Genomic DNA, 26,116 nt, shown 5'->3' on the forward strand with positions numbered 1-26,116 from the left:
CTCTAATTAGAATACTTTTAACAACTAGAGGGTGAGCTCGCTTCGCTCTAGGAAGTGTAGACGATGGTTCTCGGAATGATAATGACTCGGGTAAAAAGGTTTTAGGAGGAAGTTCTCCTTGTATGTTTTCTGACGGTTACCATTATTGATAATGCTTGACATTCGTAAAACTAAACCTACTCTCTTTCACAGTATCTTAGATGATTAATTAAATTTTAAAGTATAGTGTTTATTGTTTGGTAGGGTCATTATAGGGCGGAGGTGGGGAGGCGGAGTTCATTTGAGGGAGGTGCTTATTCAAGGTACAGTATATGTTTAAAGATGTATTGTTCATTGAAACACAACAAATGAAAAAAAAATATTCTAAATTTAAATTGGCCATATCAAAGTAATATTAAAGTTATTCAAAAAAAAATCGAGCCTAAAAAAACAAGTTTACGTAATTAACAGGTACATTAATTTGATTACATTTCGTCTGAAAAATCGTCACGAGCGAAAGTAAACAAAGATGTCAAACCACGAGTATGCATTATGCATGATGCTAATTAGAATTGTTTACAACTCGTCGCGGTTGAGATGGTGTTTTTACACAGACCGCGAGGAAGTTTTATGATTATGCATACAGAGTAGCCAAACAAGCGCGTTGCATTATGAGATATGCTTTGATCGAAAACTTTGACTGGAATTCAAAGTTATTTTTTGAAGAAAAAAAAGTCCGTATTTCGATTAAATTATTTTTTTTCAACTAACTAGTATAACTGTGTTTTTATAAATATAATACAATATTGTGTGTATAAATGTGGATGGGCATTTATTTGATAATTTGGGGGTTTGTGGGTGGGGTTGAGGAGATTATTATTCAAAGTTATTTATTTATTGGGGAGGCGTTTATTGAAGTAAAAACCATCCTAATAATTAATACATTATTTAATTTAACCATCTTTTGAAACTAACTTCCGCAACAGAGTGGGCCGTTTCGGCCCAAGAAGGAAAACGTTAAAGGCGGCTTGCAACCTGGGAAGACATCTATGTCCTAACGGGACACAGATAGCCTACAATTATTCCTGCCAGCTTACTCAATAAAACTCGGCTATCGGGATTTCACTGGACTTTAAACAAAATGTCTTATCATCAGATCTCCCCATGTAAATTTATAATACTATTTCCAAATAGACCAATATATTCCGATGCTTTATGACGTATATTTTTAATTTGATTTTTATTAATTTGCAGTAAAATTTTTATTTTTAACTACTGTGCGATCCGAAAATAAACAAAAAACTAAAATGGATATAGCCACTAACGGTTAAGTTAATTAAAACCAGGTAGTTGCAAGGTAAACCCGTGAACTCATTGTGAACCCGGAAATTACTTTGACCGCGTACAATTGAAATAGAGTTGAAAATCTACCGACATTTTGTGTTAAAACTCTTTATAATATTTTTCTAAGATAGAAATATGGAACAATATCGTAATAGTGAAAATTAATGTTATTACATTTTCGCGGAACATCTGAGATATATAAGGTAGGTATCAAAGGCAGAGATTTGTCCCGAAGTTTTTCCATTGTGCTCGCCTATGTCCGAATTAACAATAATTTATATATAGATGACCGGATAGAAAAGTTGCTTTTAAATTAGCTTTTTTTAGAGAAAATGTTAAAATGTTATTTTGCTCGCCGAAGGATGAGGGTAAATCTAATCATGTTGGGTTATCTGTCCTTCTATCCATTTAGTTTGTATTTAAAAAAGCCTTCTTTATTTATCTATCAATTTTGTATGGGCTCAATGTCATATTGATCGGACATTGAGCATTAAGGAAGAACAAAGCGTGGGAGTGATGGTTTCGAGTTGGACATTGTTGAAACTTGTTGAAAAGAGCTGTTTTGGTAACTATTTTCATTAAACAGAAAATTATGTTGTAATATTATAGTTGAGCCAAAATACAAATTCTGACCGTCAAATAATGTTAGGTGGTCAATTGACCTCTATGACACTTCGAACCGATGTTGTGTGTCAGGTCTTTATTGTCCTTTGATACAAGTAGGTTTCTAAACCGCCAGTGGTAAATCTGAATACTTACACCTGCTGGTATATTGTATCTATTAATTGCAATATCTTTGGTAACATTTCTTGATACCGCTGCTACTATTGGATATAGTCTGCCAAATACAAATCAAATATTTTTAACGAGACGTATTATTATTAGTGCAAAGATCAAATAAATACAATTATATAAAACTCAGTGATAGCATGGTCGAGAGCTTAGTTACTTGTAAAATGACCATTCAGACAAAATACACCACACTCCCACTCCAAACACACATTACTGGACAGAGCAGTAGCCTAGCTTGTAACTTTCAAAACGCATGAATGCAACGCTAAATTGTTACATTAATTTGAAAGAAAGAAGATAATAAGAGAAGCAGAACAAAATAACCTCTGTGTTTCCTGCATGACAGCCTTTAGATAGCTCATTTGATTGTAGTGTTCTTTTGTTGGCGTAATGCCTTCTGGAATAACTCGTGTAACTTCCTCGTATAAACGTTCCTGACAATCGGGATTCTTTGCAAGGCAGTATAGAGTCCATAAAGTAGAGTTTGAAGTCTGTCATTAAAATAATTTATTTATGAATAGAAAAAAAAATCGACGCAGCCGACGCAAAGTAAGAAAAATACTCTTCAACCAATTTCGCATACCCCTCTTAAATCCTCACTTTTGCTGCAAAACAGAAAACGGTATTCGGTTCCCACTTGTCACACAACGTTGGTTATGATCTTTCGGCACTTGAAAAGATACATTACGTCTTTACGTTGCTTTCAAGTGAGAATCAAGCTTTATAATAATAAATCCCTCTAAATAGAACAATACAATGTCTAAGATTGTTATGTGATTACTCTGGTTCTTATTATATATATATTATATCACTCACCGTGTCTACTGCCGCTGCTAGCAGTTCTGTCATACTTCCGTAGATTTCTTCATCACTCATTTTGTCCTGTGCGACGAGGTAGGCCAGAAAACTTCCATCGTCAATTTCATCTTTGTCACTTTTAGAAGCTTTCTCTTCCAGCTCATTTAATTTCATATCAATTAGGTCACGTGCTTTAAAAAATAATCAACATCACGACACTGGTTAGGCCTTATAACATAGGAATAAAATAATAAAACAATGGCAATTGCTTACTTACACACTCTGAAGAGCAAATCCCAGGATTCGTTATGTAGTTTGTAAGATTTAGTTTTCAACATCTTCTGAATAGAATATGGCTTAAACATGATATCGGCAGTTGTCGCCAATACGTTTTGAAAAGCGTACACAAACTCGTCGATTTCTTCGTGAATCTTCGGTAAGCTTCTGTCCAAAATTCCAAGCCGTTTGTCGAAGAAAACTGTACACGCAGCTGAAAATAATAACAATGGTACCAGGTTTATGTCAAATGACAGACAATGTAAATAATAATTATTGATCAAACTTTTCATCGCTTAATATTTGTAAAGTTTGAACTATTGTTATGTTACAGCGCTGAAAAGCATAACTTACTGAGGTAAACTACTACATACTGTACAAATAGCTGAAAATAAGTAGTGGTACCTAGTAAGATTAAGTCAAAAACAATTATCATTAGTTCTTCTTTTCAGTGCGTCACTGTTGTGACGATTGATTTATGCTATGGATTGATTGGTTACAGCATTGAAAGTAATAATATTTTTAATAAAAACTTGTATTTGATCAAAAATATTTGTTAAAAATAAAATTTACTGATAATATTATGTTTCAGACGTTTAGTTATCTATCCAGAGAAGAATTTACTCTTTCTTGGTTCTGAGGCTTGTTCTCCTTGGGTATTTATAAATAGTTCTACATACATACATTTTGATAGAAACTAGTATTTGAAAGATATATTTCATCGTAACGTACATTCAAATGACCATCTAAACAGCTCTTCCTCCAAATCCGGTACGATGTCCTTATTTAGTCCATTTTTCGGGCGTAAAGATTTTAGTCTCTCTAGTGTATCAGCCGATACACCGTGCATAGGATTTATAAAGAGAGAGATTTCTTTAGGTCGAAGTAAACGTCTACTCATGGCAGAGCGAATCTTATGCCACTTCTCACCATCTCTAAATGGAAGAATACATTGTTATAAGTTAATGTATTCACATTCACGTTAAATAAACAAACATATTATCAATATTGAATTTGTGATAAACTAACAGTGTTTGCTTTAACGTTACGCTTGCTGACAGCAAAGCGTCATGATTTAAGATGTTAGATTTAATATTACTTACAAACGATATTAAAAGGGTAGGTTAGTGTTGTCATGTTTGTGTAAATCTTTCCATTGAAAAAAGAAAATCAATTAAAACATTATAATTATATATAGATTTATAATTGTCTCCATAACTACCAAATAAAAAAAGATGAAAAAGGAAATGAATTTTACAAATGTATACGTTTATTGAAAAGCTAGACCTACTACGCTAACAACATTTGGCTGTTCTTCTAAGAAATTGAATTCATTAATAACATAAATTACAACATCTGAATTTATGTATAACTTAATTAGAATCTACTTACTCCAGCAATACACCGAGTGGTTTATTGTTTTCTTTTCTATATTCTATCCAAGAAATTAGTTGAAATCTTTCGGGATATTTATCTTCAGATCTGCAGAATGTTTCTATAAGTTTGGGATCGCTTAACACAACCATATCGATTACGAAAGTGCTGTTTCTGTACATCTTCCCGTACTTCTTGGCGTTTTCCATATTCATTTCATGTGCTTTCGACATATCTTGCCGTAATGCCTTCGCTGTTGATATGATTTTGTTGACGAATAAAGGCGCTCCTCGTATGCCTAATCCGGGTAGGTCATTAATAGACTTCAGCTTAGTGTCGCTAATCTGAAGAGTCGGCTTAGAAGCTGCTGCAGTAGACGCAGCATATCGTAATGTCGTGTACTTCAATAAGGATATTGACATGCGGTTTCGGAAGCTGCCACTAATTATTCCTGCCATTGTTTCAAAATTGTATTCGCACTTGTTGCCTGGAGTTTGAAATGTAAATGTTTTGATAAAAGAACACAGGCTATGTTTCCATAATGTAAACAAAACCAAAGAATACAATAGCATTGTTTGATATAAGCCAAAATCCAAAAGTTCAAAGTTCAATTTAAATACGTAACAGTTCGAATCCATATTCCATTTAAATTAGGACATATTATGCAAACAACTTGATAGATTACAAAATTAATCCTTTTCCCCTTAATGAAACATTAAAACGATATTTTAAAACTGAGCTATAAACGTCGGAACAGTTCAATTATGCAGTAACTAATAGTGTTTATGAATGCGATGGTACATCCTACAGTATAGATTACACTATGTACAGTAGCTTGAAGTAAAAATAATTAATTACTAAATGGAAAGTACGATAGTTATAAAGTACTTTACTTGCTACAACAAGTAGTTTATTGTTATTTTTCCATATTCTATACAAGGAATTTGTATCTTCAGATCTACACAATTGTTCTATAGGTACGGTTGAGATCGCTTAAAATAATCATTGATTCCACCGTTTCCGTTTGAATTCAGAAATGTAGCTACAAGTTCAAGTTAACATTTATTTACTTAAAAACAAATGTTTTATGAAATTAAAACAGACCGGAAAAGAAAAAAGTGTCTTTAAAAAATGGAAATAATTATTTTTTTAGTTTTAAAAGTTGCATGGTCCAAAATCGTAAAATCAAAAAGGAAAAACCAACAGAAACTTGTGTTGGGCAAGCCATAGATATTATCAATAATAATTTTGTTTCATATGCAGTAACACAACAAAAACAAACCGAACATTCACACAAATACTGAAACACAAGAAACAAACAGAAAAGGGCTGCAAACAAAGGCAGCTGATCGACTGCAATGAGTAGAGTATTTATTTTTCACTTTTTCTTTTTTATTTTAGTTAAATATGGCGTTTAAAATTATAGGAAAGCTTTTCTTCGTTGTGGAGATTTTGATGTTAATTGGTAAGTTATTCCAACGTTTAGGACCACTATATCTGAAATCTGAACGATTTTTTATGCTGGGGAATATGCAAGTTTGACGCGGATCTAGTAGTAAGATAGTAAGAATTTTAATTGAATAAATTACAGAATTGGGGAGGGTATAAGCCGGTGGTTGAAGAATAAATACATGCAATGTGATGGCCTCCCATTCAAGGGCATTGAATGGGGGGTTTGGGAAGGCAAATGGTGCACATTGGGATGGAACAGTTTAGGCCATCGAAAGCGATATTCACATTAAAACACTAGATGAATGCCGGTATATTTTGTTTTCATTTTTATAATTCAGAATTAGCAACGAAATCATTAAATCATCTAACACTATTGTATTAACTTAAAATGGTAATAAAACAAAACTCTTCTTTTTTATCAAAGTAGTCCTCATAATTGTTTTTATTAACGTACAATATATTATGGTTTACCTTGAATATGTCTTGCATTGTTTCTAGGCAGTTGATCGATTGCATTATATAATATGTTTGTGTGTAAGCCTACTTACACTATGAGTGCTCATTGGCTAAATCCTATGGTCATTACAGTCTGAAGGGGACCGGAGCAAAATATAATAGTATTTATGAAACGATCCGTTAAACGTTCGACTGTGCATGCTATCGTCCCACCGTGGCTGCCTTTTTGTTTAATACAATTTCATCAATGCTGACACACTAAAGTCAGAATTCGAAGTTTGGTCTCTGCGCTACGCCAAATCATTGAGGGTCGAATCAAGTCTGAATATACCACCACTAGGCGTCATAAGCATAAATTGAATAAGAACAATGCTCGATTAAATTACCGTAGTAATTTTTGTTACCCAAAGGGTTGTAAATTCATGGAATGCTTTCCCTACTAGCACAGTTGATGTTGACAACTACAAAATTTAAAAGACAATTTCAGAAGACGAGATGGGCTAATAGAGGGCCAGGACCGGCCCACCAGCCACTTGCACCACTCATCTAGAGTGGTGTACAGTGAGTTACGGTCAGTTAAGTGCTATTCAGTATAAATAAAGATTTAAAAAAGGAATATCTTACCTTAGTGATATAAGAAGGCTTTAGAGTATTTTTAAAAATAATAAATCAAACTCTCGACCAATAGTGGTTGTCGAACAATCGATTCCAGTGGACCAAGCATTCTGTACTTCAATTAAAGGTGTTTCCACACGCTAGTTTTTTTCTTATAATTGTTTTAAATGTTCTAAATTAAAGACATTATTTATGTCGAAAGTACTGTTAAAACGGCATGTATATTGTGTCAACATCGTAGATTTATAGAGTGTTGAAATTTAATTTCCAAGTCCGCACCAAACAAAACGCTCTACAATCCTAATAAACAAAAACACTATCTAGACTCGGCTTATGCTATAGTAACTCTACAATTAGAATAGTATTTTAGAACTACGTGCCATATTTAGGCCTACTCCAGTAATATGCCAAGTGGCTTGTTGCGTTCTTTTCTATATTCAATCCAAGGAGTGAATTGCATTCTCTCTCGATACTTGTCTTCAGATATACAGAATGGTTCTATTATAGTTTGGGATCGCTTAACACAATCAGATCGAATATAAACATGCTGTTTCTGTACATTCCCGTCCCGTTTTCAACATTCATGTGATGGCTTTTGGTTATATCTCCTCGTAAAAGTAGCGCTGTTGATATCATTTTGTTGAAAGGCGTTCCTTGTATGCCTATCGGGGGCCTATATATTTTTAAAGCTTCTTGTCGTTAAGCGGGGGAGTGTGCTTTTAAGCCGTAGCTGTAGACGCGGAATATCGTAATTTGGTGTACTTTAATAATATTGAAATGCGTCTTTGAAATCTGTTTAGATTTCCTGCCATTGCCATTTTAATAATTATAAGTCCTACACTTCAAAGTTCAGCGAATAAGTCACATCGTTTTCTGACGTCATGAAAAATAAAACAATATTTATTATCTAGGCCTATTTATCATGTGAAATACGTTATGCCACCCTACACATACATGGCACATTGTTTGTATAAATATGGTTCAAGGTCTTTTTAGTTTTCATTCCGGTCCTAGTGTTCCCTGTTTTTTTAAATGTTGAATGTAGAAAGGAGTGGAAGTGCATTGTTTTGATTGTATTTGCTGGTATTATTAGCAATACAAACCAAAATTGACCTATTTAATTTATTTTTGATATAACATATAACCATTGATAATATCAGATTGTTACCGTTTTTTCTTTAAATGCCGGATTTGGATAATTATTATAAACTAGATGGTATACGCATATCTAGGTCGCGCATGTCGTTTACAAGAACAAAAAACTAGACACGGTGATTTATGTGTCAACTCAAATTAAAACCCTGGGAACTACTTTCGAATGAGAAACTTTGTCACAAAATGAGTCCAAATTGTTAAGTCAAACACAATTCATGTTGTATGTAACATTATGATTGACGGATGGGGAAGAGGATGAGTGCATAGAGGAACAGTTTTTAAATATATTGTTTATCAACTTAGTAACATGTTTTATAATTAATATACCATTAAACAAACGAAAACATTAGTGATTTAATACTTTGTTGAAACTGTCACTGTCATAGGGTCTGTTTCTGCTGAAAAAATAGAAAAACCACAGAAATGATCGCGTTGCAACTTAAAATGTTCTCCGACGTTAATCGGTTATCTGGTAATCCCATTTTAAAACTCACGTCATCTATACCCACAGCGCAGTTCAAGTTTTGGAAGGCCAATGAGAGTTGGTTTGTTTACATCCTATCGCTGCCTAAAACTCTCACATGTAGGATTAAAAATTGAACTCGATAAAGCTATATTATTTGTAAAATAAACATCTAGTAGACTATGCCTACTACCGTACCATATACAAAAAAATAATGATGTTATATTAATAGTCAACTGAAATAGTAAAGTACATGTAACGACACAACACTACGACGTTTATAATTTTTAAAATTATTAACAGTAACAGTAACATTAACAGTATATGTGTTTTTATATCACACAGTAAAATGGTTTATATATTTATTGTCAAAAATATGTTATACACTACTTATAACTAACTATACAGTATTGCAATACTATATTTACCATATTTTACCTAAATGTTTTAAGTTTATCCCTAAAAACAGTGTTTAGACTCTAAACACAAAGATTGTCTCCTCTTTTTTCTGACGTGTTTAATCGCTAAACGTGTTTAGATTTAACGTGTTTAGTTATTCAAAATGTTTACCAATGGTTGCTCGACTCGCTCGAAAAATAGAATTTATGAAATTATATAAATCCGTACCAACCCACATTAAATCCTGCGTACGGTCTTTTGCGGATGGAACAACATTTTAGAAAAATAAAAACATAATCACCTCGAGGTAATAATGGTCTGCAATAATTATCATATTTCTTCGCGCAATTAATGTTTTGCAACATCTATACAATTTATTACTAGAGTAATTTTGATCACTCGTATTTTACTTTATACACGTCATATTCGGTCTAGCAGGCGTAGATTAAGTGGCTGGTCAGGAACCAAAATTGCCTTTGATACTGGGTTAACCTCCTTGTCAATTTCAAGCTGGAAGTTTTTTATAATCTACAAAATTAGAAAAGAAAGTTTTTAAACAAATTGTTTACTTTGCTTGCAAAATGTCGCATATTATAAACGATAAAGGACAGGCATATTAAACAAAGTGGAACTACTGTAAATGTGAAAAGATAAGGCAAAGAGGACTGACAGAAAAATTACCATTGGTAACAATGTGTGCAGCTCTTGTTCAGTCAAACGACGACCTAATACAGCAAAAATAATAATACTTTTTATCAATAAATGAAGTTTCACTTTGTATTACAGGGATAAATTGCTAACAATGAAAAAATCATTTGTACTCAATGTTTAAAAGCCAGTGTACGTAACGTGCGACCTGTTTCTTTAAATTGAAAAACTCAATATTATTTCAGCCTGGATTGTTACAAAAAGACATTGTGTCAATTGTGGATACATAATTTGGGTAGTTAGGTAAGTGAGATTGGGACGGCACTTCAAGTGCAGGTTGTTTTGTATTCCTTTATTGTCATTGTTATTATTGGACCTGGCAGACGAGCACACATTTTATAGGCCTACCTTATACTGCTGCTTCACCACTAGTTGTGTGTATTTCGCTCCCGATAATTTTAAACATATGGCAAGAAGTAGGAGTTTAATTTTCTAATTCGTGAGATAACTAACTTGTTGGACGAAAAAACAAAAAATATGCACTACTTAATTACAAATTGCTTCTTAGAATTCTACCAACAAATTAATATACAATTATATAAATGGAATATTAAAAACACCAAAAAAAATGTGAGTTATTTGATGTAATTGATGTAACACATGTTTTTCGAATGTAAAAGCAATGTCTTATTATGGAAAAATCAATCGAATATTTAAAAAGTTAGATAATAGTAACTGTTCTTTGAAGAACTTGTTTTTGGGTGTGAATGCAACAAAAAAAATAAGTTATACTCAATTGCTCTATATTCTATATACAAAATAAAAATAGTCAGAATTAGTAAAAACTCATGGATCATGTTTAAAAATATACTTACACAAAAGCATTCCATGAATGTATTTTATTTATTTTTTTTTGGAAGGTTACTGTAAATAAACTAATTTGTACAAAAATGTAAATAGTGCAAATAAAACAGAAAAGAAAAAAGGGAAAACACTAAAAAGAAGAGTAAACAGAAAGCACTGATAATGCTATACTCTACAAGCAACTAGTTATTGAGTTGCTTTTGATTCTCTATATTTATAGATATTGTTTCACTTTATATGTAGTGTAAATGTAAATGATTTCATGCAGAGTTTTTATAAGATGTAAGGTGAAACTTAATATTTATAAATGAAACTATTTATATATAATTATTTAAAACATATAAAACATAATAAAATTGTTTATTTATCAAAAAGATTATGTTTTGTGAGTGAACAAAAAAACTTGTTGTTGGACGTGGTACTAAAATATAAAATGAAATAATAAGAAAAGTAAAGCTTACCGATACAACTTCGAACACCAACACCAAATGGTAACATCAAGAAATTGTTTAAACTTTCGCCTTTCATTCGATTAAGCCATCGTTCAGGTTTAAAACTCAACGGATCTTCAAAGTATTCTGGATTACGGGCTGTCGTGTACGTATCGAGAAGAACGGTTTTCTATAATAAACGTAAATTGATTTATAATATACTCGAAAGCAACAATATTAAGTATTTTTTAAACCTGCAAATAAGGTCCAAAATGAGAAGAATCTCGATCGTATAAAAGCCATCCGACACTAATCAAGGAACACGAACATTCTGGTTCAGTGGCGGATCTAGGATCTGACGAGGGGGGGTGGCCACGAAAATGGCAAACGAGGTGCGTAGCACCGAGCGGGGGAGGGTTTGGGGGGGGTGTCCCCCTCCCGAGGGTCCGAAAATTTTTGAAAAAATAGATGCTTACACACTGTTTAATAGGCTAGAGAAACTGTTTCCATCACACTTAATAACAAATATTACATAATGTAAAGTTAAATACATCCTTCCTAAATACTGTACGGATCTTTTTCGACGAACTAATAATAAACTTTGATCGAAAAACCTTCAAACAAAATGAACATTTTGGTAATGCGGTACTCCGAAAATGCCTCGATAGAGTGCATGTGTTGTGTACCGTGTTTTGGTGGTGGTCTGTTAACCTCAGAGATATACAGTATACCCTACAGCCGGGTGAATAACTCAATGTAATTTGGTATACAATGATCGCAGTAATCGCCGTGTCTATAACACAAATAAAAAAAACGCCAAATACGCCACATACTTTTTTCGGCCGTCCCGTGTGTACATACAAGACATTTCATGTTTATTTTATGCCTATAAAATAATAAAAGAACACCATGTTTCTCGTTTATTTTTATCGTTTATAGTGCATACCATAATATTATACAAAAAACTTTCATGCGCGAGAAAAAAGTTCCCGATATTACACTCCACTCAGGGGTGTAAATATACCACGCCAACGCTTTGTGCACACACGGACCAGGGCGGCGGAAATTAACTGCAATGGAAAATGGTGTATTTTGGAGAGTGATGACGTCAGCATTCACACGAGGAGCGAGCTTGACAACGTGACGCTGGTAGTTTTAGGAGTGCGTGTGTTTTGAAAATGGGTATTTTCCGAAGATTGTAAATCGTGTTTTCTTTTTAAACTCTTGAATTCATAATAGTAATTAAACTCTATAGCTCTTTCACTGTGTAGGTCTATTTACACACAACTAAAATAGTAATTAAACTCTATAGCTCTTTCACTGTGTAGGCCTATTTACACACAACTATTAATGCTAACCCTAGCTCTAGTAGGGCCTAGCTAGGCCTACTCTTCTTAATTAAAAGATTAATCCACGTCTAGCGACGGTCAATCGCGATTAGGTTGCATCTTTTTTTTTTTTTTTTTTGAGAATTAAGGGGGGTGGCTAGCCACCCTATTCACCCCCCTAGATCCGCCACTGGGTCTTCATTGTAGAAAGATTATGGTTTCTCTTTTTCGCAGAATGTAAGCACTTACCCCAGCTGGGATATTGTATCCATCAATTTCTATATCTCTGTTAATTCGTCTTGATACTCCTGGTACAGTTGGATATAACCTGAAAACAATAGCAAAAAATAAAATAGTATAGTAGTAGTAGAGTATAACACTATTTAGTGAATGACCATACAATTCGAATGGTTGAGTGCATATCATTTCAGTATAGAACTGAACATTTTGAAAAACGCACCCATGTTACGACAAAGTATTGTAACACCCTGATGATGAAAGTAATTAATTATCTCATTTTTGCAACAGAAACATTTTTTTTTTGACAACGACGGCGCCCTAGGCCGAAACCTCGAACGTTCGGAAAGGCCATGCTATACGTGACTCGAATAATGATATCGATCTTCAATAATTAGATGGCCTAGAAATTAGACGAGCAAAGCTTATATTTCGGGGTAGGTGTGACCCATTTGATTATCCCGAAGCTACTTTTATAAAACTGTATCGGCTGCCAATGGTCTCTGTCATTGACACAAATAAATACATTTTGATTTAATTTAAGTTTAGAGCGAATGATTTTTGTATGTATTCTGAATTTTGTGCTCTTTTATTTCAAGTAATAAAAGCAGTAACCATAATGCGCCCTCTCTTATTGTGAGCGAAAATGCGGAGATAAAATGTTATAGCGCCGTCATCGCTAAGAGAAAAAAATCTAATGCGCACGCATAAACAAGGAGTTTTCGTCCTAAGACATAGTTTACTGCCCTCTTAAATTTAAATTTGCGCATGCGCAAAGTAAAATTTACCAAAGAAATCTACCTAATTTTTATGCCAAGACTTTTTGATAAATATTCTTATTTATTTGCTTAAGTACTTCTTAAATATTTCAGCTTAAGCAAAATTATAAGCAAATATTGATAAATGCCAACCCTGAAGTTTAATGAATTATAACCAGAACAGTTACTTCAACTCTCTTGTGTAAACGCATACTGTAAGAATAGTTAACACACAAAATACAATTCTACAACAACTTTAAATGCACAGAAATTATCATAACAACCTCAGTGTTTCCTGGATGACGGCTTTTAGATAGCTCATCTGGTTGTAGTGTTCTTTTGTTGGCGTGATGCCTTCTGGAAGAACTCGTGTCACTTCTTCGTATAAACGTTCTTGGCACTTAGGATTCTTTGCGAGGCAGTAAAGCATCCATAACATAGAGTTTGAAGTCTGTAATAAAATAGTTGATCATGATGATGATTTTATTTCTGCAAAACATGATTTTAAGAAAGTGTTTTATTATTAGCATGTTTTAGTGTGAAAGAATAGAATAGATTGTGCTCAGATTAAACTATTAGTGCATGCTGACAGACTGTCACTAACCGTGTCTACTGCCGATGCTAGCAGTTCTGTCATATTTCCGTAGATTTCTTCATCACTCAATTTATTCTGTGCGACGAGGTAAGCCAGAAAACTTCCATCGTCCACTTGTTCTATGTCACTTTTAGAAAGCTGGTTTAGTTTCATATCGATTAGGTCCCGTGCTTTTAAAATAATAAATAAGCCTAATTTCTTTATACTGCTCTACCAATAAAGAAAACCGTTACATAACTATTTTTAAACCCCCCTCTAAGTCCTGAAATAACGTTAACAGACAAAATATAATGTTAATTTAAAAATACTTCTAAATTTTACTCGTTATCTTTGGCAGTAAATTGAAAAAAAAAATGTATTCAAATAATTCAATAATAATACGCCTTTGGCAAGTTTTAAAGATTACGTATTATTTTTCTGACCAGTGTTTAATAAAAGTTTATTAGCCTTGAACCACATTATAATTCTACCTAGTTCCACATTCATTGTGTTTGCCAATAGGTTCAGGTTATCTCCACATTTGAACCCTGATGTATTATGGGCAAAGCTAATTAATTCATTTGTGTGCTTGAGTTACATATATTATTCACATATACAAGAAACAATAAAAGAGCCCAACACGAACCATTGTGGAACACCAATGCTAGTTTCCTTAATATTAGACAAAATACCATTTATAGAAACATTGTTTTCGTGATTTTACTCTTTTATCGAGAAGACGATGGTTCTGGGAATGATAATTACTCGGGTAAAAAGGTTTTAGAAGAATCGTTCTCCTTGTACGTTTCTGTCGGTTACCATTATTGAAAATGATTGACATTCGTAAAACTAACCCTACTCTGTTTCATAGTGTTTTAGATGATTAATAACATTTTAATGTATAGTGTTTATTGTTTGGTAGAGCCTTTATAGGGGAGGGGAGGCGGATTTCATTTGAGGGAGGTGCTTATTAGAGGGATATGTGGGTTTTAATAATATGGTAACATTTATAATCAAATGATCTCTAAAAGATTTGAAAAGTGGTAAAAAAGAATAACAAATGCTTGGTAAATTGTAGATAACAGTGCGATGAATTCTAATACAAATAGCATAATTGTGTTCTTATAAATATAATACAATATTGTGTGTATAAATGTGGATAGGCGTTTGTTTAGATAGTTGGGTTGGGGTGGGGGGAGAGGTGGGATTATTATTCAAAGTGATGTTTTATTGGGGAGACGTTTATTCAAATAAATACCATCATAATAACTAATACATTATTAAATTTAAACATCTTTTGAAACTAACTTCCGCGGCAGACGGCTCACAACATGGGCAGACATCCCGTTCCTAACGGGACACAGATAACCTACAGTTAATCCTGCCAGCTTATTAATAAACTCGGCTATCAGGATTTCATTCGATTTTAAACAAAATGGCTTATTATCAGATCTCCCTATGTAATTTTATAATACTATTCCCCACAATATATTTCGATGCTTTATGGCGTATATTTAATTCGATCTTTATTAATTTGCAGTATAATTTTTATTTTTTAACTAATGTACCTTCATCCGCGCGGTCCGTTCCGAAAATAAACAAAAATAACGGCTGACTTAGTTGAAACCAGGCTGTTGCAACAGGGATATATAACAATTATTTTTTAACCTCCCTGGTTGCAAGGTGAACTCATCGTGAACCCGGAAATTACTTCGACCCGCGTACAATTGAAATTGAGTTGAAAATCTACCGATTAAATCAGAAATTTTCTTTAAAAACTCTTTATAGGCTAATATCTTCCTAAGATAGAAATATGGAACAATATCGTAATAGTGAAACTAATGTTATCAAATTTACATTTCACGGTACATCTCAGATAGATCAGGTAGGTATCCAAGGCAGAGATTTGTACCGAAGTTTTTCCATTGTGCTCGCCTATAGAATTAACCATAATTTATATAGAGATGGTGGAATAGCTTGTTCAGTAATATACCGTGGTCGTTGACATCATTTTTGCCTCCACCTTAATTTACTATATCATTTATACTGTTCCAGGTTTTTTTAATTTCCTTTAGTAAAATATAATAAAACATTTTCATAATACGATTTGCATGTTTACATGTGCGTAATTTTAGAGGAGAGGTGTTTTATAAATTGTCTGTGCAACACATGCTTTCTTTTGCTAGACTTTACTAGTCCTGAGCTCATCCATGGTTATTTGAACTTACCTTTTATAATTTCCTGGTGGTTTTGTGTTTTTTAAAAATATGTTTATTATATAGGCCTAATGTGTTGATAAATGCTTTGTAAGCATCATCAGGATGATAGACATCAATCCAATCAACAGCAATTTGGATTTATATTTAAAATATACTTTACATTTTCAGTTAAAGAAGATCATTATGGCTAAAATAGCTAATCAATAAATTTTGTTCAGAAGGAATCATGTTTAATTCAAAATAATTATATCATAATGTCACCTGAAAGAAACTGGAAAAATTTTATAATTTTAAAAAGAAGTATGGTATTGTAAATTAATTATAATATTGTATTGAAGTATGCATATTGTCCACCATACTGCGACTACAAATAATGGTCAGCTAAAAATTAGAATAATAACATGATTTTAATTGAAGACATTTTACCAAAGTTTGTGTCTTTTGGTATAAAACATTGATAGTCTACTGTAGTTACTACAGTGAAAACACTGTACCTTTGTTTTTCACTCCAATAATAAAACTATTTTATTTTGTTTCAATGTGGAAGTTTATGAGTTCATAACTAATAATCTGTGTGTATCATTACCAATTTAAACAAATGAGAGGTAAGCAGTAAGAGTCATCATATAGTTTAATTATATTTTTTTTAATTTTAATTCATATTTATGAGTTACACCGCGTTTTTACGTTGATTTGTTTGTCAGACACGGAGTAGGTAATTTGGATACTGTTAAGTGATCAGATATGTCTGAGATTAGTATACCAGATTCAGAAAATGTATTTGAGAAAACGTTGTCAACTAATGAGGGTGTATTGTTTTGTATTCTAGTCGAAACTCGATGAGTAAAATGAATGCGACATCATTACTTCTAGAAAATCATTTACAAACTCGGTCGATGCGTGTAATTTAATGTTAAAATCACCCATCAATTGGTTGGCATGATTATTTAATTAAAAAGTACTATGTTTGGTATATAATACGAAAAGTTGTATTGTTACATTTTTTTTATTAAATACATTCACACGATTCAATACATAATATTGTTTCTCTCCTTTATATCTATTTTAGAAGCAACAAACATACCCACTCCCTTTTCCTTTACGATTCTATCTAATGCAAGGAAGTCATGGAACAGTAAATATTGTCTGCACGATGTATTGTTTCACCATATTTCCGATATTCCTATTATTGTAAAGGAGTGGTTGATTAAGTTTAAGTATTTAGTTCATCAATGTGTTTATGATACTTCGAATAGTATAGTGAAGGAAAGAATAACCAATATGTTTTAATTTCTTTACAGATTAATTTAAGTCATATTGCCTCATATAAGAACATGTCTCAATAGCATTTAGCCTATTTCTAACACTATATTCAATAAATGAGTCATGTTCATTATTACTGTTACCAAATATGGATTAAATAGTATATACATTGGATTAGATATTTCGTTTGCATCACCCATAGCTGTATTGTTTTTTTTTTCTCTTTTGTGGCGCAAACACCACTTTTATTCACATTCATATTATCTCATATTACATAAAATCAGTACAGTACAGTATTATTTAACTTGTAAATGTCGTTACAGTTCATAAGTAACATTTTTACATATATGAATTCTGTATTACTCCTTTTTTTTCATTAATTTTCTTATATTTTGTTATACACTTGACAGGATCATCATTATCATCTATCCCGTTTTAAAATAGTTCACACATTTTCATCTGTTTGTTTTTATTTTACAACCCGGATTATACAATATATTTATATACATGATAAAAAAACAATAATAGCTCAGTACCACCAGTAACCCGTATCACTGTAATTCTTTTTCTGTTAATCGTATCAAATTAGAAATTATATTATCATAATCGTATTTCTTAAAGCTACCCATTTTTCTATACTTGTTTCTTTATTGTTATATAACATATTGCTTTTAAATGAATTCCATAAAGATTTACCCACTGGCTTATTTAGTGCAGATAACATTTTTATTCTATAAATAGTAAATATAGCTGTATTGTTGTCAATGCTTTGATTTTGTATGTTTTTTGATTGTTTTAGTCTAAGAACTATATATTTTATTATTGTTTATATCTACTACTTAACTTTAGTTTTAACAATTGTTACAATTTGTGGTAACAAAGGAATATTGTTTTTACAATACTTACAGACTCTGAAGAGCAAATCCCATGATTCTTTATGAAGTTTGTAAGATTTAGTTTTCAGCATCTTTTGAATAAAATAAGGTTTCAACATCAGGTCAACAGTTGTCGCCAATACGTTTTGAAAAGCGTAGACAAACTCGTCAATTTCTTCATGAATCTTCGGTGAATTCTTGTCCAAAATTCCAAGACGTGTGTCGAAGAAAACTGTACAAGCAGCTGAAAGTAAGTATCAATAAAAAAAACACCACAGTACAAGTTCAATTGTCATACATTTATCAGGAGCCAAGTACAACTATTTTACCAAATTTAAAACAAATTGTCGTTGTGTTTGAATAGCCATATTATAACCTCTGACTACATTTTCAAACTTTGAAAATGTGATGAACTCATAAATGGACACGATGAATTTATATCTCTACCATATATTTGGACACATAAAAGCTTTTTTGTCAAAAAATAATAGGCCTAATAATTATATCGATTTTTATAGAGCACATACCACTCAAGAGTGCTCAAAGCGAGAAACAGTGTAGGCAAAGCTTGATAGTCATTGTGTTTTCATGTATATATGTGTGGACACAGATGTATTATTAATTCACAATAACATACATTCAAATGACCATCTAAACAGCTCTTCTTCAATATCTGGTACGATGTCCTTATTTGGACCTTCTTTCGGTCGTAAAGATGTTAGTCTCTTCAGTACATCCGTCGATACACCGTACATAGCATTTATATAAAGAGATATTTCCTGAGGTCTGAGTAAACGTCTACTCATAGCAGAACGTATCTTGTGCCATTGTTCACCATCCCTACAAGAAAAACAATTGTGTTGGCTACTGTGTGTCAGCCATAATTATTTCAGTGTGAAAAAGGAAACCGAGCATATGCATTATTAATTTTTTATCATTTTGAGACAAACTGTTGTTCCTAGTTGCTGGATGAGTTTCAGTAGACAATGTATGTCCACGTTTCTACAATTAAGATTTTTCATATTTGTTCACTCCAAATCAAATCAATCATTATGTTTAAGTGTAGAGTAGACAAGAATGTGTGGCCTACAACGTGTGGAAAACATGTCTATCAATTACGACTTAAATAAAGATTACTAAAAAATGATATACTGTATTCTATATTGTTAATGCCACGTGATTCCATCATCCTAAAATATGCCTACACTATAATTGCAATTTCATAGCCACCCTAAAAGTATAATAGTATTTATAAGGTCTACACAGACTTTACTTTACTTACTCCAGCAATATACCAAGTGGTTTGTTGCTCTCTTTTCTATATTCTATCCACGGACTGAATTGCATTCTCTGTGGATATTTATCTTCAGATCTACAAAATATTTCTATAAGTTTGGGATCGCTTATTACAATCAGATCAAATACAAACATGCTGTTTCTGTACATTTTCCCGTACTTCTTTGCGTATTCACCATTCATCTCATGTGTTTTCGTTACACCGCTCCATAATCTCAGCGTCGTTGATATGATTTTGTTGACGATTAATGGGGCTCCCCGTATGCCTACTCCGGGTAGGTCATCTATAGGCTTAAGCTTCTTGTTAATCCGAGGAATAGACGAGGAATATCTTAAAGGCGTGTACCTCAATAATGATATTGAAATGCGTCTACAGAAGTTGTCCATTCTTGATATTGCCATTTAAAAACATGAATTGTAGGCGTGAATCGTTGAACCCGTTGGTTGCGATTCCAAGTCATAGCTACGACTAAAATACGTAGGCTATGTCAACATTATTTAATAACAAAAGCGCCATCCTAGTTTTAAAGTTCAACGGCAAATCAAACACTTCCTGGAACGAATGTAGACCTATTTATCATATTATTATAAATACTTTACATAGTGCAAATAAATATACTGTACGTTTAAAATGACATTAAATGTGTAATTTATGTTTATGTGTAATCTTAGTATACAAAACAGCATAGATCAACAAACATAGCAAAGAGTAGGCAAAAATATTCTTAAACCGCCCATATACATACATACATATGGGATCCTCCTCTTCTACGTCGTAGAACTGGAGTCGAAAACCTTTTCAGCACCAAATAGCCTACTAATGTGTTCGTTAACAATTGTTATCAATTGTGTAATGACTTTGGCTTGCCTGATTTCCATACTTAAAATACATCTTTTTTGATGTATTCGGTCCTCTACAGATATGACCAACGTATCGGATATACTGACTGTATATTCAGTCCCTGAAGGAAGATGTTCCAACAATTCCACATATCCTTTTGTTGGAATATACAAGTCTGTAGATATCCTCACCTGGTTGGTCAGCCTCATTCATTGCCCTGTCAAACCCTCTCTTGACCATCTGTCTTAATATTGTATGCCAACACGATTTCAACTTCTTTATTTCATTCTCATTTTGAAACCGTGCTTGTGTACCATATAAGAGCAGGCCTCTAAAACTTTCTTTCTTTCTTTCCATATATAACATATTATGTAAGTCCGTTATATATATCATTTAAAAATGGTTCAAGAAAATGTCCGATCTGGATAATACCTATACAGGTACGAGTAACATGAACTTTCGCTAGGCCTATACTAGATGAGTTTACTATTGACTATCAGAATAAAACATAAATAAACTTAAGGTGTTTACTGGACGCACCGTATATAGATAAGATAAATGAACCTGCCTTATTACAAACAACAACATATCCAATACACATCAGTTTATTTATAAATACTACATGATTTAAAACTGATTTTTGTATTCACTTTATTTTTTAAAATGTATTGGTTTATTATATAATTAGGCAAATTGCCAAGGATAACCATAAGCGAATTCATGCACTATCCTTCATAAAGGTGGCAATCCTGTTCACAAGACAAACATACACAATATGCTCTACATAAATAAAGTCTTATTACAAGTCTTATTACAAGTCGTTGGGAGTGGAGTTGTAATTTGTTATTAGAAAAAAAATCCTGGACTTGAACCCAGGACCCTTGAATTGGTAGCCATGCATCATAATCACCAAGCCACAACTCCAACCATGTTTACGTGTCAAATGCTTTACACAGTGCCTAATTACCACCAAGACTGCTTACTAAGCGAAACATTTCATTTTTGATTAGCATTGGGACAAGTTATACCAACATATCACTTTTCCACTTTCTACGTGCAGATTGAATTTATACGTTATAATTGTAAACTAATCTATAATTAAGTTTCTTTATAACAGAATCTGTACATTGTATCAATGGCATCGATAATATTGATTATGATCGTCATATAATGGCATTTCTGTCTACTAGACGAAGATCGAGTGGCTGGTCGGGAACCAAAAATATCTTTGATACTGACTTGACTTCCTTGTCAATTTCAAGCCGGAAGTTTTTTATAATCTAAAAAAAGCAAGGAGAAGGTAATCACCTAGTGATGTTGCCAAGTTCCATACATTTATATCCAACTGATCAGTAGGCCTACATTTTGTTTTAACCTGAGAATTATTTCTCAAAATAATGGCAAAACTGAATAATGAATAGGCTATGTATGCAAATCAGTGAACACGTGTAGAAATTGAAAAATATCTTTAAAAGCCATCTTAATCCTAAATAATATTTACCATTGGTAACAATGTGTGCATCTCCTGTTCAGCAAGTCGCCGACCTAATAAAAAACATTCCATAAATTGCATTCTTTGAATTATAGCACCTAATATCAACGACGATAAATAAACGTAACGAACCGTCCTGCAAACCAATTGGCGATATGCCAATTTCGTATTGACTAATGGTCTGAATAATACAACTTTTGGGAATGAGTTTAGTTCTCGTAATCTAATTGATTAGTTGTTGATATGGGATGTGTACTAAAGGGTAAAATAAAATAACAAGGCAACTTACCAATACAACTTCGAATACCAACACCAAATGGCAACATCAAGAACTTGTTTAATCGTTCGCCTTTCACTCGATCAAGCCATCGTTCAGGTTTGAAGCTCAACGGATCTTCAAAGTATTCTGGATTACGGGTTACTGAGTACGTATCGAGAACAACTGTTTTCTATAATCAATAATGATAAATACTTCCGTTTTTTGAAGAAGATATTAGAAAGTAAACGTTAACTTTAACGCTATGTCCCTGTCACAAGTGACATAAGTTGTATATATATATATTGAGCTAGTCTATTTTCACTTTTCCTTTGTTTTCACTTTTGTTTTATGAAGCTATTGTGTGAAGCCAATGGAGCAGAGTATTGTGTTGCAGAGAAGGATGGTGCGGAGGTCTATGATTGGTGGAGAAGTATAGGAATTAATTCAGGATGTGAGTTGCTGAATGGTGGAGAAGGATAAGGTGGTTGTATGTGTGCAATTGAGGGATTTTTGAGGAAGATGGAAAATGATAGGAGACAGAGAAGAGTGTTATGTTAAGCAAGGAAAGGATAGGAGAATTGATATGGGAAACAAATGCATACAGGAGAAGAAAGTAATTGTGTTACGGTGATGTAGAGGGGAAGCATAAAGGAAATAAAGTGATATACACAAAGTAAAAGAAATAGTGAGTTGAAAGTAATACTATAAGGCTGTTCTTGAATTTTTTTGAGAACTTGTAAATTGTTGATATTATTGAAGATTAAAAATGTAATTGTATTTGGAAATTGGAGAAAGAAATAACTGGTGAAAATAGCAGAATAGTTGCATCATACTTGGAGCTTTGAGACCTTTGTTGAAATTATTGGAGATAAATTGTATGCGGAAAAAAGGAAGAAAGAAGTAATTGGTAGGAGAAGCAGATTGTTGGATTGCAGAACGATATCAAGAAACATAACTTTTATGTTTGATTTAATTATATGCCAGAAACATTATTTGCAGGAAATTAGTTGCAGGTTGGAAATATTAATTATTGGTGATAACAGCAGAACGGTACCGTAGCAAAGGAGTGGGAGTTTTAACTTTTCTAATTTGTTTATATTCCAGCATCGGAGACGGGAGAATACAAGAAGTAACGATATTGTGGACTTTTATTACTCGTTGTTGTTGGAAGTTTGAGGAGTTATAGACATTGTGTTGGGAATAGGGAAACTGTTGATTATTGCTTGAGAATTGGGTGGGTTTTTATTTTGTCGGGGACATTTTTTTTTTGGATATAGGAAGAAAAGAATTGTTTTGTCAAACTTTATTGTTATTAAATTTACTTTTACATAATGGAAGTTGTACAGTTGTGGCTATTTTATGTTGTTCACTGGTGGTTCAAATAAAACGATGTTAACGATGATGGTTTAAAAAAAAAGAAAAATAATTGTTGCAAGGATCCCCAGAACTTACCCCAGCTGGTATATTGAATCCATTAATTTCCTTATCTTCCTGAATAATTCTTGATACTCCTGGTACAATTGGAAATAATCTGTGAAAATCAAACACAAAAAAAAAAAACATATTTCTTCTCTCAGTAAGTCGATACCTCTCATAACGGAACTCATTCTACCTTCCTACTGTAATATGTAATGTTTACCTCTCGTAGACCACCACTTTTTATCCATGACTTCAACTTAAAATGTAATTATGTGTATTGGTAAAAATGATAATAATGAATGATAACCTCTGTGTTTCCTGCATGACAGCTTTCAGATAGCTCATCTGGTTGTAGTGATCTTTTGTTGGCGTGATGCCTTCTGGGAAAACTCGTTTTACTTCTTCGTATAAACGTTCCTGACATTGTGGATTCTTTGCAAGGCAGTAAAGTATCCATAGCGTAGAGTTGGAAGTCTGTAATTAAACATTTTTATCAGTTCTATGATTTCATAATATAGACGATCGATGTACTTCGCAATATGGCAAACAACACATCAAACAATGTGAACGTCTAAGCTTCGCTCACATTGAGGATGGATTAGTGTGAAAATATAATTGTGCTTCAAATCCGTTTCAAATATTAGTTATGATATATACGGTGTTTATTTCTATCACTCACCGTGTCTACTGCTGCCGCTAGCAGTTCTGTCATATTCCCATATATTTCTTCATCACTCAGTTTATCCTGTGCAACAAGGTACGCCAGGAAACTTCCATCGTCAACTTTTTCTTTATCACTTTTATCAACTTTGTCTGCCAACTCGTTTAGTTTCATATCGATTAGGTCACGGGCTTTGAGAAATAATAAATATTATGCTACTGATCAGTTATTAAATAATTTGTAACCTAAAAAACTTTAAATCGCAAGACGGAAGACTATCTTAAGCCGATTTTCCACTAGGCAAATTTGCACCACCTGCACATCACGTGTCTGTTGAGCTTCTCGATATACATAGGTGCTCATGAACGCGTCATGGCTCATTTCCTGAGCTCTAAATGGTCACGCAATTTTTTGCTTCGCAAAAAGTAATGAGTAAACAATTCGAACAACCAATTTCGCTGAAACTAAAAACTTAAGGACGATGGAATACGCATGCGTATAAGCTGACGCTTCGATTCGGTTAGTAGTGGAAAATAGGCTTCAGTGCCTAATGCCTTCTCCCTACTGTAAATCATTATTATTTGTGGTAGACAAACGGTATCTATACAAGGTCGTAATTATTGAATGTTAGCTTCTATATGTACTGTAATACTTACACACTTTAAAGAGCAAATCCCATGATTGTTTGTGTAGTGTATACGATTTAGTTTTCAACATCCTTTGGATAGAATAAGGCATCAACATAAGATCCGCAGATGTCGCCAATACCTTTTTAAAAGCATATAAGAACTCGTCGATTTCTTCATGAATCTTGTGTGATTTCTTGTCCAAAATACCAAGGCGTTTGTCGAAGAAAACTGTACAAGCAGCTGAAAATGAAAAATTATACATACAGTTAGAGGAAAAATGGCAAAATCAGCACTGTGTTCATGTTACAAGAGTAGTCAAAACAATATAGATTATCTGATAAAAATCCTAGAAAGTAGGACAAATTTTGCCATTTTTCCCTTGACTGCATAGTAAGTTTTTGTCTAAAACAATCTCCTCTGTTTGTTAGTCCCTTCGTTTATTCATCAATTGTCTTTAACAACGACACGTCATTCTGCTTTCTAATCTGTGTGAACAGATTACAAGATGGTTCCATCTTGTAAGGCGCCTCTGTGTAATATACTGAATAAAAAAAAAAAAAAAAAAAAAAAAAAAACAGAAACTTGAAATTTGAAGGAAAAAAAACGTACATTCAAATGCCCAACTAAACAACTCTTCTTCGAGGTATGGAACCTTGTCTTTATTTTGACCTTCTTTCTGGCGTAAAGTTTTTAGCCTCTTTACTATATCCGTCGATACACCATGCATAGAATTTAAAAAGAGAGATATTTCCTGTGGTCGTAGTAACCGTCTACTCATAGCAGATCGACTTTTTTGCCATTTTTCACCATCCCTAGAAGCAAAAATAAACGATACGGTTTTATTGTTTGTTTAACCTACTACCATAAAGGTTAATTTAAATAGTGTAAAGGTGCATATTTAACCAACTTTATAGTGATAATCTTGTGTATATGGTTAATTTTCCAGATCCAACTAGCAATATTACATTGTCTTAACAAGATTTTTAATTGTTCCTAATAAAGGCCAATATATGTATGATGGCTTATGTGAAAATGTTATTACAATAAAAATATATATATATAATAAATCGTATACTTACTCCAGCAATATACCAAGTGGTTTCTTGTGTTCTTTTCTATATTCAATCCAAGGACTAAATTGCATTCTCTCTGGATATTTATCTTCAGATCTACAAAATGTTTCTATAAGTTTGGGATCGCTTATTACAATCATATCGAA

The 26,116-nt window shown here is 32.9% G+C and overlaps 3 protein-coding genes across 3 annotated transcripts; all 3 read right to left on the minus strand.

Moving 5' to 3' along the window:
* Positions 1 to 1,968: 1,968 nt before the first annotated feature.
* LOC140057662 (1,25-dihydroxyvitamin D(3) 24-hydroxylase, mitochondrial-like) lies at positions 1,969 to 5,021 on the minus strand. The gene is made up of 6 exons (XM_072103382.1): positions 4,582 to 5,021; positions 3,922 to 4,124; positions 3,191 to 3,403; positions 2,932 to 3,104; positions 2,440 to 2,606; positions 1,969 to 2,161 (listed from the first exon to the last, which is right to left on the minus strand). The coding sequence occupies exons 1-6, from the start codon at positions 5,019 to 5,021 to the stop codon at positions 1,969 to 1,971; spliced, it is 1,389 nt and encodes a 462-aa protein (XP_071959483.1).
* Positions 5,022 to 9,138: 4,117 nt separating this feature from the next.
* LOC140057760 (1,25-dihydroxyvitamin D(3) 24-hydroxylase, mitochondrial-like) lies at positions 9,139 to 20,052 on the minus strand. The gene is made up of 9 exons (XM_072103482.1): positions 19,583 to 20,052; positions 18,938 to 19,140; positions 18,332 to 18,544; positions 13,974 to 14,134; positions 13,654 to 13,820; positions 12,624 to 12,702; positions 11,077 to 11,236; positions 9,785 to 9,828; positions 9,139 to 9,631 (listed from the first exon to the last, which is right to left on the minus strand). The coding sequence occupies exons 1-9, from the start codon at positions 19,996 to 19,998 to the stop codon at positions 9,524 to 9,526; spliced, it is 1,551 nt and encodes a 516-aa protein (XP_071959583.1). The 5' UTR covers positions 19,999 to 20,052; the 3' UTR covers positions 9,139 to 9,523.
* Positions 20,053 to 20,861: 809 nt separating this feature from the next.
* Positions 20,862 to 26,059, minus strand: LOC140057763 (1,25-dihydroxyvitamin D(3) 24-hydroxylase, mitochondrial-like). The gene is made up of 9 exons (XM_072103484.1): positions 25,977 to 26,059; positions 25,507 to 25,709; positions 24,925 to 25,137; positions 24,287 to 24,459; positions 23,915 to 24,081; positions 23,641 to 23,719; positions 22,219 to 22,378; positions 21,939 to 21,982; positions 20,862 to 21,717 (listed from the first exon to the last, which is right to left on the minus strand). The coding sequence occupies exons 1-9, from the start codon at positions 26,039 to 26,041 to the stop codon at positions 21,601 to 21,603; spliced, it is 1,221 nt and encodes a 406-aa protein (XP_071959585.1). The 5' UTR covers positions 26,042 to 26,059; the 3' UTR covers positions 20,862 to 21,600.
* Between the last annotated feature and the right edge of the window lie 57 nt (positions 26,060 to 26,116).

The sequence above is a fragment of the Antedon mediterranea genome, chromosome 8 (genome assembly GCF_964355755.1).
Source record: "Antedon mediterranea chromosome 8, ecAntMedi1.1, whole genome shotgun sequence".
NCBI classification, from domain to species: Eukaryota; Metazoa; Echinodermata; class Crinoidea; order Comatulida; family Antedonidae; genus Antedon; species Antedon mediterranea.